Source organism: Salarias fasciatus, chromosome 7, assembly GCF_902148845.1.
Source record: "Salarias fasciatus chromosome 7, fSalaFa1.1, whole genome shotgun sequence".
Lineage (NCBI taxonomy): Eukaryota > Metazoa > Chordata > Actinopteri > Blenniiformes > Blenniidae > Salarias > Salarias fasciatus.
In genome coordinates, this window is record NC_043751.1 from 19,958,860 (window position 1) to 19,970,503 (window position 11,644).

Below are 11,644 nucleotides of genomic sequence, written 5' to 3' on the forward strand. Positions count from 1 at the left end.
AGAATGAGGAAAGAAGAAATGAATATACTGAATAACGATATGACAATGGTCAAAGGGACTTTAACTGAAGTTATTCATTGATTCAACATATTTTTCTTGTAAAATTTCCATCACAGAAATGGGTAGAGGTTTTTCCGAGTCTGAATCTGTGTGTTGAATCTGACTTTTGGCTTCTAACTTAACAAAAAACACAAAACATCACAATTGAAACACTCCTCAGGGTTTTTTTTTTCTTCATCTCTTCTTTTATAACGTATTTTCTGAAGCAGCGACATGAAGGTGTTTCATCCTGATTGATGCTTTAACCTGAAGGCAGTTAGCGCCGTGTTGAGCTGAAGCACTCAGCAACATGAAACCTCTGGCAAACGCTTCTCATAAAAGAGGGATATAATTGCGACGTGTGGTCCGTTTGAAGGCGAGGCTATCCCCCATCCCCCAGACCTGCTCTGCTCCGTCTCAGGACCGCTTCAACCAGTCAGAGGCTTTCCACGCTCCGCAGTGGAGACAGAGCACACGTGGGGGGTCCACTTTTGATCTGGCAGGATTTATATTTCATCAGCTCTTGCATGAACAAGCCTTTGTAAAGCAACAATAAAACCAGCACAGGAGCAAAAATCAGCTGAACGAAATCCCATATCAAACATTTGCATTTAAAACGTGATTGAGATTTGAATGTCAGATACCCTGACGTTTTATTGTTATATGTTTGTGGTGCTGAATATTCATTTACATAACTACATAACCAAATAACAAGGACAGAAAGCGTACGGCTCTTCGGCTCAGGCTGGGATTTCCCCTCACACTTTAACAGAATGATTTTCACCTTTTGTTCTCTGGTGCAAATCACTGTTTTTCCATTTAATTCCCTCTGTAGGGAGGGCTGGGTCTGGAAACTTTGTTTACAAGGCAGATATAGCGGAGGAGCAGCCTAAATGAGAAGTCATTCAAGGCTGCAGCAGATACCAGCGAGTGCTGCGATTGCCTCGCGCTGAACACACTGCCAAGTAGAATACAGTTCTTTTAAGGACATGCATCTGGGCAACAGGTCTTTCACCACTGCATTAGTTTAATATTTCACAGCCACAGTAACAATATCATTGCTGAAGTAAGCAGAGTGGTGATGCTTTGAAACAGACGTGCGGAAACATGTCTCACTCCGAGTCCTGTTATTGTGCTGGAGCGCCGTCGGCAGCCGGATGTGCCTCAGGACTCCCCTTCACCTGCAACACATAATTCCTCCATGTCTGCTTAACGGTTGTCTTTCAAAGCGAGATTTATAATCGTAAATAATATATCTTTATTACTGTCTGAACTCTGGCTAGGAGTCAATGAAAAAGCAGGGCTATATTTATTTGGCTGTTTTAAGACTTTTCTTTGTTAGAAAACAGTGCAATACAATTTATTTTTTTTTTCAGTTCTGTAAGGATATACCGGAGCACAGCAGTAGAAGCCACAGACTCAGCTGCTGTATGCCGGTATATCCTTCCGCGGAGCACTATGCTTGTGCAGATCTGTGTGTATCAAAATGTTATTTTAACGGATTGAAAAGAAAACACGTCTTCTAAAATGTTTTATAACCATTCAGATTTACTTCACGTGTTAATACGCCGTCCCCTGGACCACTGTAAGGAGTATTTTGTCCACTTTCGTCAGTCCGGCTCTGTTTCCTATTGACTTCCAGCAATTGAGCTAAGCTAACTATGATGCTCACAGCTGGGAACCAGCCACTGGACGCAGAGACACAAAAAAGGTATTTATGAGCTTGTCTCACTTTCTCAATGATAGGGAAAGGGTGTGGGTCAAAAATATTCAGAGTATTCCTTTAAAGCGACACTTGATAACTTTTCAACCTTAATAAAACATTTTAATATCTTTTGTGATGATACATCGACTTACAACTAGTTGAATGATCCCTCTCTCACGGCCTGAGGGCGTCAGTATTGCTTTCACTTGGACTAAGCAACTGTGAGGACGGTGGTAGGAACCCTGCACACTAAAAAACTCCAAATGTGCGGGCTGCTTTAGGGCATGGTCTCCGAGGGGGGAAAAGCGGTACAAAAACAAAGTTACGTTTAGCAAAGTTAAACGTTTATTTTCACATCATGATTTAACATTGCTTAGCCACCTTTAGATTCATTACCTCGTTGCTATCCGTCCTTCACACAGCCACTGGAAACAAATGTAGGCGAGTTCAGTCTGACAGCATGCGACCGGGAGCAGCATTTTACGACGCCACGCGCTAGTCCTCATGGGAACTGTGGTATTCGTTCGGGCAAAACACTACCGCTTTTGTCCACTGGCGCCGCCAAAATCAACGAAAACTGAAAGTTCCTTAGTGTCGCTTTAAAGCTTCTTCTCCTGTAAACAAAACAAACAAACTAGATGCATTTTGAAATCCACATTAATTGGGGTTGTTCTCTCTGAGGCATCAGGTATGAGAGCAAATTAATAACACAACCTCTTTGGAATTTCTCATGAAAAGGTTTGTTGGTGAGGTCTGATGGGATGCAGGGACAAAAGAAAACAGGGATAATTGCTTCAAAATTGAACTTACATTACATAGTGACTAAAAATGTGCTTTGACAAAAGAAAAGATTGTTTTGATAGTCAGCTTTCATGTGTTCCACTTAAACGTGATTCCTTGGAAATATAACAGGAAATTAAGGATTCTGCATGAAGAGATTTCTGACTTTCTCCCATATTACACATGTAAGAATGATTTACTGAGTGCAACTTCTATATGTTGAATATTAATACTTCCTTGTATCACTTTAATCTACCAGTAGTAATTTTTTTTGACTCGATCATGTTCCTTAGATCTCTTGGGGTCACATTTCTGACTCACTTTTTTTTAAAATGCAATCAGACACTCATCCTTTATTGAGCTGACCAAACATGAACTGAATGCAGAAGTGAGGAATACTTTAACTGGGCTGTTAGACCATATAAGCAGCCTGTAAATGACGTTTTTCATTCATTCACTCTTCGGTCATTCTGACGAAGCCCTCGTGGGACAGAAAGCACCCTGCAGCAGCAGCCTGTGACATTTTTTGTCACGTGGAATCGCAGACAGACACACCTAATCAACCTACTTTCGTATGTGTGACTGTCTTACATAATAAGATGGCAATCAGAGCCCATGGCTCGGAGCTCCTTTCACTGGGAGCACCCTTCTTCCCCGGGCTGACGTGACAACCCTGCACCTTTTGTTCTTTTCTGCTGTGCGCAGTTCATTCAGAGGAGGCACATGCGACATATTTTTCAAATCATCTACAAGCCACTTAAGAGAATCTTTGGAACAAAATAGTTTTGATGAGAGCTCACGCAGTTTCCTGGGCGGATTGAACTGACTGATGAGACAGTAATGTCTGCACAGTAAATTACACCTGACAAAAAGAAAGAGAAGTCAATCTGACATCTGACACGTAGCAGTCGCTCAGCATTAGGTAAAAACTACCGGTGCTTTCTAATGGCTGCCTGACAGTTGGTCTCAATCTGGAAAGATTTTGGTCAATAATCGCTCAAGAAATAAAAATATGTTAGTTTTTGGAAGTTTTTGTCACCTGCCGTACATGAGAGTGGCATCTCTGAAAAGAAGGCATTTTACCAAAATTGACAAACTTATTTCATACTCAAATGTATCTTTGAATAGTTTCAGCATGTAAACATTAAGAATGACTGATATACAGTACCTTCATTAAAACTCAGTTTAGGAAACAGTTTCTGATGATCTGGGGACTTGTCCAGGGTGTGCTCTGCCTCAACCCCGCGTTTGGTGAAGCAGTGCAGAAGATGGATGGATGGATGGATGGATGGATGGATGGATGGGTGGATGGATGGATGGATGGATGGATGAAGGTTATTTAGTCCACACACACACACACACACACACACACACACACACACACACACACACACACACACACACACACACACACACACACACACAAAGGCAAATAATAAACATGCAAATGCGCCAAAGGAAAGCCTTCACCCATCCCTGGGACTTCACACTGAGAGGAACACAACACTACACCACTTTACAACCTTCAACAATCAACATGGAAGAAAAACGGTATAAAAACACATCTGTACTGGAAATATAAAATACAAAATGGATCAAAAGCGTTTTGGTCCATTCTTAAGGACTTATGCTGTAAAGGCATTCTTCCTCGTGGTCCCGGTGCGTCACGACATCAGGCTCGACCCTCAGGAAAACTGCAGGACCTTCTGCAACGCCCTGCGGAGCGGCAGCCTCTCCTCCGGCTTGCTGTCTGGGATCATGTCGGCACTTTTCTCTGCGCTCAGCCGGAGAGCAGGCCTCATCTCCCTGCAGCTCTGGAGCCCCGTCTGGGTGATGTTCCTGCAGAAGTCGACCCTGACCACCTCCAGGCTGTGTCCGTGAGCCGCCACGGCCTGCAGGCTGCTGTCGGTGATGCGGACGCAGTTCTCCAGGTGGAGGCGGCGCAGCCTCCTGCAGCACCGCAGCACGGAGATCACGTCCTGGTCAGTGATGTGTCCACAGCCGGACAGCGTCAGGGAGAGCAGGTTGGGGCACCTGAGGTAAAGAAAGCATCGGGTTATCTGTTAAGACAGAGTGACACACCAAGGACAACAAAACCTTTTGTGAGCATTTTTACTCAGAACATATAAAAACGAGTCTGAATTATAAGCAATGCTGTTTGCCGTCAAGTGGATACTCAAATACTCAGGTAACAAAAAGAAGGGGACCTGATCCGAGCTGTGTATAAATGTCAGGTAAACAACACCACAAAGAGGAGGCAACATGATCAGTGTATAGAGACAGAGCGGTTAAATACCTCCACCAAACTGTCTTTTCTTTGTAAATCCCCCCACAGGGCCATGTGTGTTTCCGGTCTCTAAAAGGCTTTCATGAATACACGCGGTATGGACTACTGCATCTAACAATTACAGGATGTTTGATGAATAACAGCATGACGAGTTCACAACATTTCAGTACTTTCTTTACGGCGCACACATCTCAGACTGAAAATCAAATGTTCCTGTGAAATGTGCATGTATTTACTGCACGTTTCTGCTCAGCATTAGGAGTGCACCGCAACCTACTGGCAGGCCGGCAGCAGAGAGCTGGCAGGAGCGTTCAGATGGCAACAGATCGGGGTGTCATTCATGTTCACTGAAGATTACATAAAGGGTTACGTAATCTTACCACTTTACCACATGTGCGCTAAACATATTCCAGTTGCCTGCAAGTGTTGAGGGTATTGCCCCAGTAACCTCCGTGCATGCGGGAGCGCGGTCGATCCATGTGCCCTCCTGCACGGGCTTTATCAGGCGGCAGCGATTGGACCGTATTGACATTAACAAAATTAAGAGGAGGTGGGCCATTAAGCTAATAGGAAGCAGTTGTGTTTGGATTCATTTGCTCTCTAATGACGGTGAGGTTCAGCAGAGCGCGGACGCAGAACGGAGTGAAGCGAATGGGAGTATGTTACACAGATTTTAAAAAAAGTACCTTTGTTATATAATCTGCCCGCTCGTGGCACTTGTCCCCTCTCTTCTGTGTAATGTACCAGACTAAATATAACCTAATTAAAAAAAAAAATCCTGATACATTCATGGATACAGTTTATTTATTATTATTATTATTATTACGGAGTCACGTCAATTTTCTTCGGCCCAAGCAAATCTGTTTTCTTTTGATTAGTTTGTCTTCAAACCATACTTGAAAATGTCACTCACCAACATATAGGATATTCCAAAATGTAAATAAACTCCCCAATCTGGCATTTTTGTGATATGAAATCTGTTGAAAATAGTCAAACAGACCAAAATCACCAACATTTCATCATCTCCACATCTAAAATTCTCTAAATCGTAGAGAGGTCTCACTGAAAGACTGACCATTAAACTATTGGTTACCACACAGCCTAGAAAAAAGACTGTTGACATGACTTATGAGAAGCAGAAAATGTCAATTCAACTTAAACCAGAAGAAGAAAACAACAGACACACAGGGAGAACGTGCAGAATCCACACAAAAACAGACCTCAAATGTCACACAGGGTAACACTTATTTAATCCTTTTTTTTTCTGCTCTTCAAATTAATTTCAGGTTTGAGGTTTGTGAAACAAGGATGGGCACCGTGACGATGGCAGAGCGGGGGGCAGGTGCCCCCACGTGCCACCGGGGAGGCGCCGCCCCCGGTTCCTTCCTCCTGTTTGTTGTGCCATCATGTACGTCATGTCATATTAAAAAGAGAAAAAAAAAAAAGGGACTGAGAGGGCAGCCTGGTGTTTCCTGAGCACATGCAGGACACCACACCAGCAACTTGTAATCGTCTCGGTAATGACCCCTTTGGTTTCTAAATACTTATTTTCTTGGATCAAATTATCGACTGAACTCCAGAAGGACTTCAGTAGTATGATTAATCTCCTTCAGCCTTTAAAGTGCAAGGATTAGCTTCAAACAGGGTTGATTAAATGTTGGGAGTCTTCTGTTTCCAGCCTCGAGCTCAAAGTTTTTAAAGTTGAAGCCATAAAGTGTACGGCAACTTAAATAAAAACCCGACATGTGCCTGTTCTCCTCCTTGTGTAAGAGGAACTATCAATTTAGTCAAACTGTGCGTGTCAAAGTTTGGACCGAATCTTTTCAGAAATGTTTAAAGATACACTCTCATGCCAAAGCTCCTTATGCCACCCACTGTGCAACCCACACGACATGCCGTGTCGAGCATGCTAATAAACGTTGTGTAATCCTAATACCGTGGAAACAAGATGATCAGAGCTGACATTTGTTAATAACCCATTCTTGCTGTAAATCTCGCTTCTCGGGAGAACCGCAGTGCAAGCGGCTGTTTACAGGGGCCAGAAGACATGCTATGTTTTATAGTTTTTTTCCATGGAGATAAAAAAAACAGATAGACATGAGCCTGGCGTCAGAGTTTGCGTGGATTCTTATCCAGGAAGAGGCAGGCAGAGACGGACGCACATGTTCATTCCTCTGACAGCAACAAAGAGCCAATTGTAGGCTCCACCTGCCTGCATAAATCTCCAGTACGCAGCTGACTGGGAGGGTCTCTGGCCAAATCACTCTTTATCACCCCCACAGCTCCTCTCCGGCCCCTCCCACTCCGTCACGTGCGCGCTCGCTCTCCCGTCTGCCTCAGACAATTTGGGAGGGTTGATCAGTATGCAGCGAGTGTGCCTTCAGGACACCGAGAGACCGGCCCCAGACGAAGTGGGTGGTTCCAGTCTTGACTCATCTCGCGGCTCTCATGTCTTACATCTCCAATTTCACAATACAGGAAATCCTCACAGGGTCATACGACACAGCGCCGAGCCAGCCCTCCGCTTCTCTTTCCCCTCCTCTCATCCCGGCCGGCTGCAGCGGCCCGGCTCCCCTTCGTATCGACGGTTATTACTGGCTGCCTTGAAGAAATTATCCAGAGACCTCATTACGCCTCTCCGGGCCGATTCCTGCATGAAGCCGGCCACGCACACAGGGCCAACGGCCAAGGCGGCACGTTGCAGTAACCCGACAAATCCAACTGTCACGTCACTCAGTGGATATAATTTGATATGTGACCACAGTTATGTTAGTTAATAGAATCAGTCTCATATCCCACAGATGTGTCATTTCTCTGTCTCTGAAGCCAGCTCCGGATACGCCATCTGGTTCTAATGATTTTGTTCCCTGCTGCCCTCGGCTCAACACGGCAGTTTGACGGAGCCATGTGTCTCTAAATGAGAGCCACTTTGTTTGCTTTTGCTCGGTGTGATTGACCCTGGAAACCCCCCCCCCCTCCCTCCTTTTCCAAACGCTGTCTGATCGTCTTAAAGACACGTTCGATTTAAAGAAAACACAAAGACAGACGACTCAGGTGACGCCGCAGTCCTGTTATCGCTCCCTTCATTTAGAGCAGGAATGTTAAACATGTAGCCTGCCGGCTAAAACAAGCCCACAAGAAGGGGTCAGAAGGGGGCACTCACTGAAAGTTTTCAAATAAAACTGTTGCGCAGTCCAGTGGAGGTCAGGTTATGTTAATAATGCAGCTCCATCACTTAAAACTGAACTGGAGATGCAACAATGCCTGTAACCATGAGAACACAGACACCTGACGAGCTACTTTATAAAAGTTGAACTTGGAGTAGCTGTAAAGGGAGGATATTTGAGAAAATGCACACTAAAGGCTGCAAACATTTGGAAGAGAAACACTGCGGCTGAGAGGATTTCAGATCGCACCGTTTCACAGTAGATTAACTATGCAAAAACCGGAGAGTTGTTTTCATTTATAGGTTGTTATGCCGTCATGTTAAGGTTCCAGTATAACTGGCATCACATTTGTCTGTGGCCAGTGGACTCCTGTGAGTTTAAAGCCACTTATTTTGACTGTCTCAAAACCACTGCTTTGGATCACAGTGCATTAACTACATCATGCTATTATTTCAGACCGGCGCTGGTCGGTTTCATCACCATTACCTAACCATTAATGCGTGTGTTTGTTGACGTAAAAACACTCTGAATGGCATTGTTGCCGAAACATCGCTGCGTGAATAAAGCCGCCTTGCCTAGAGAAAATCCTTTTGTCAGTAGCCATTGATGAACAGACAACAAAGCGAGGGAATACCGCACACAAACACTCACATGTGACAGACATGAGTCAGAAAAGTGCTGACCAGTTTGTCATGTTTGCTACAGATGTCCTTCTGAAATGAGGTCTTCAGCCAGTCCTCAATGTTGCACACTTGCAGGACCCTGCTGGAGTGCCAGCAGACCGCCAAGTAACGCAACGACGCGCCGAGCACGAAGTTGTCCCTCCGGAGCTGACAAGGCGAGCTGAAGTGGAGCACGTTCCAGAGGCACGGGTCCAGGAAGACCTGGCGCAGACGGTGGCAGGTACGGGACAGGCTTCTGCGGCTGTCTTTGTCCAGGAAGGAGAAAAGGTGGAGGAGGCACTCCCGGTTGAGCTGGGTGAGATGCATGGCGAGATGTCCCTCGGCAAAAAAAATAAAAAAATAAAAAAATGAAAAAGCGAGCCCTCGTCCCCGCGGCGGCGATAGGCCTGCTGGCAGGCTGCAACAATGAGCCCACAGCCTGTATTGTGTGGCCTAGATACACGATGCCCCCTCAGGCACACGCTGAAGGCCTGCACATATAAGGCCGGAGAATGCGGGCTATTTTGGGAAGACAACTGCGGCACAGTCAAAGATGGAAGTGTTTGAGCCATACGCTCCCTTTCCATCTGTCATGGCTCTCAACAGGCAGCGAGCACTACTCCGAGCCAGATGTTTACACTGCGCTGGCCTAGTTCTCCGAGAGAAATAGACACTGACAGGCCCGTGAAAACAGAAACACCTCAACAACAGCCATGATTCTTCAAAATGTACATCCCCAGTTATAATGGTCAGCTGCCAAATGGACTTGGAGATCCTGTTGTCATATAGTTAAAAATAAATTCTCAACACTCACAAAACTCCTGTGTATCTGCTCAACATAAGTGAGAAAAATTGTGTTATATCATCTGGTGATTGTTGTGTGACTGTCGACAAGGGTGGAAACTCCAGGTGTAGTTTCAACAAAAGTTCAAGAGTCTGAGCAACATTCTTGTCACATTTGCAACGTACCGATTTACTATGACTCCAAGTCGAAGTTGTCACTAATTTGAGTATTTTCTCTCCTTTTTTTCTTGGTGACTCCCACTAGTTGTAACACCTTCACCATGCAAAATGATGTATGTGTAGTTTGATATGGAAGGTCTGCTTTCACAGTCATTATTTTTCCATGAGGTAGAAAGAGGAGCTGGATGATCGGGTAACTTCATTTTGTTTAGAGGGTAAAACCATCCCAGACACAAATGTGAAGCATTTTAATGCAAAAAAAAAAAAAAAAGAAAAAAGAAAAAAAAGAAAAAGAAAAATAGTGAAACTTTTCTGATCTGTCCCATTCATAAAGATGCTGCAAATGGTGTTTAAGCTTGTATTTAATCAATGTGTGCAATTGTTAATACAATAAACCAGTATTTTATAATTAGCAACTGCCTTAACTGTCACACTAAAGCTTATTTTAATTTGTCTCTGTCACACTTGCAATAAACTAAGTTTTGATTAAAAGATTATAAACCAATTTCACTACACTGATTGATCCTCTTTGAACATATTTAACAATTCGTTCTTCCCAAAGTAAAAAGCTCCCAGCATGTCGTCTTGACGCGCTTCATGAGAATTTTAAGCCTCCCACTGGATATGCTCGAGTCACTTGAAAAGCCAAACATCAACACTAAACCTAACCTGGAAACCTTCCCACAAGCGAAAGTCTCAAGCACAATAAGAGTGATGCAGGTCTTTGCCTTCAGGCAAACAAAGCTATGACTCAGTGAGTGCTTGCTCAACGGCAGCGGAGAGGACGTACTGGAAAGGCATGAGGGAAAGCACAGTATATGTCATCACAACACGCCACCATGCTTGCGAGATACGTCCTGTTTCCACTTGTTATCAGTGATCACTAAAATGTGCAGGATATTGGGAAACGCCACCGTGGGGAGTGTGATCACACGCTGTTCCCTGACTCACCGTGTCACCACGTCCTCCAGCAGATCTCTGATCTCACAAAGCAATATGAGCTTATTATTAGCAGCTGCGATCTGGTCTGAAAGAGAGGAGGGATGAGGATGAGGAGCAGGGTGAGGGGAGGAGGAGGAGGAGGAGGAAAAAAAGGGCCACTTGTGTTATTAATGGGGACAGAGTAGCAAGCTCACAGCCACCTGTGAGCGGGCGATGAAGAGCAGCTGTTCCTCAGCATACAGGAGGGCTTGTTCCTGCCAGAGCGAGCAGGCTCACTGGCTGGCACGTGTCCCGAGGGGAGCGCTTTGTGCGGTGTGTGTGTGCGTGTGTGTGGTTGGAGAAGTTTGGGAGGAAAAAAAAAAAACCCAAAGGGCTGGTTAAAAAAATTCAAAAAACTTGCTCCCTCTTGGACATATCAAAGACGGTTTAAGCCATAATTAGCATGTAAGGACATTCGTACTGAGCAGACGTCGCACGAACCGAGATGCTTCTGCTGTGCATGTGTCTACCTGACAGAAAAAAAAAAAATACAACCTGTTTCTCACATGTGCATCAGATTACACACATCATGTGGAGAGCTCAGTTTACACATCCAAAGAATGATATCCAAGACATCCTCTAAGCTGAAACGCCTGTGAGTAATAAAAATATGCTGTAGTTATGCTAAAATAATCACAGCTACACCTGAAAAGATAAGTTAAGATCTGCAGACAATTGTCCCGACAAATGGTTTGCTCTGTAGAGTGGTGCATGCACACTCACAGAAACTTTTCAGTTATTTCTACACTATACTTACAAACTAATTGGTTTAATTTAGTTTTAAATCTTAGGAAAATCAGACATATGTTTTTATGGAATCTAGCATTCAAGTACTGTCCCTTTGACCTTGAAGAAAATTAACCAGGAAAACTCAAACAGACTCAATATAGTTCAGTTTTTATGTGTGAAAAATCTAAAATATGGTGGTTTCATAGTTTAAAGGAAAACATAAGCTTGTAATTCTCCACCAGTGAGTACAGACAGACTTTTCCCCCCCCATTAACTGCTGTCACGTGATTAAATACAAACAGACCCAACAAACATCACAACACACACACAG

At 44.2% G+C, this 11,644-nt stretch overlaps 1 protein-coding gene across 1 annotated transcript; it reads right to left on the reverse strand.

The window, feature by feature from the left end:
• Positions 1 to 4,175: 4,175 nt before the first annotated feature.
• fbxl22 (F-box and leucine-rich repeat protein 22) lies at positions 4,176 to 8,979 on the reverse strand. The gene is made up of 2 exons (XM_030096898.1): positions 8,630 to 8,979; positions 4,176 to 4,558 (listed from the first exon to the last, which is right to left on the reverse strand). Exons 1-2 carry the CDS (start codon positions 8,965 to 8,967, stop codon positions 4,210 to 4,212), a joined length of 687 nt encoding a protein of 228 aa, XP_029952758.1. The 5' UTR covers positions 8,968 to 8,979; the 3' UTR covers positions 4,176 to 4,209.
• Between the last annotated feature and the right edge of the window lie 2,665 nt (positions 8,980 to 11,644).

What these genes read in the sequence shown, in the direction of transcription:
- fbxl22 (XM_030096898.1), bottom strand. Translation starts at nt 8,967, where the DNA reads ATGCATCTCACCCAGCTCAACCGGGAGTGCCTCCTCCACCTTTTCTCC. An exon ending in CTGACTCATGTCTGTCACAT is followed by an intron (nt 4,559 to 8,629) that starts GTGAGTGTTTGT and finishes TCTTTACCTCAG; the next exon opens with GTGCCCCAACCTGCTCTCCC.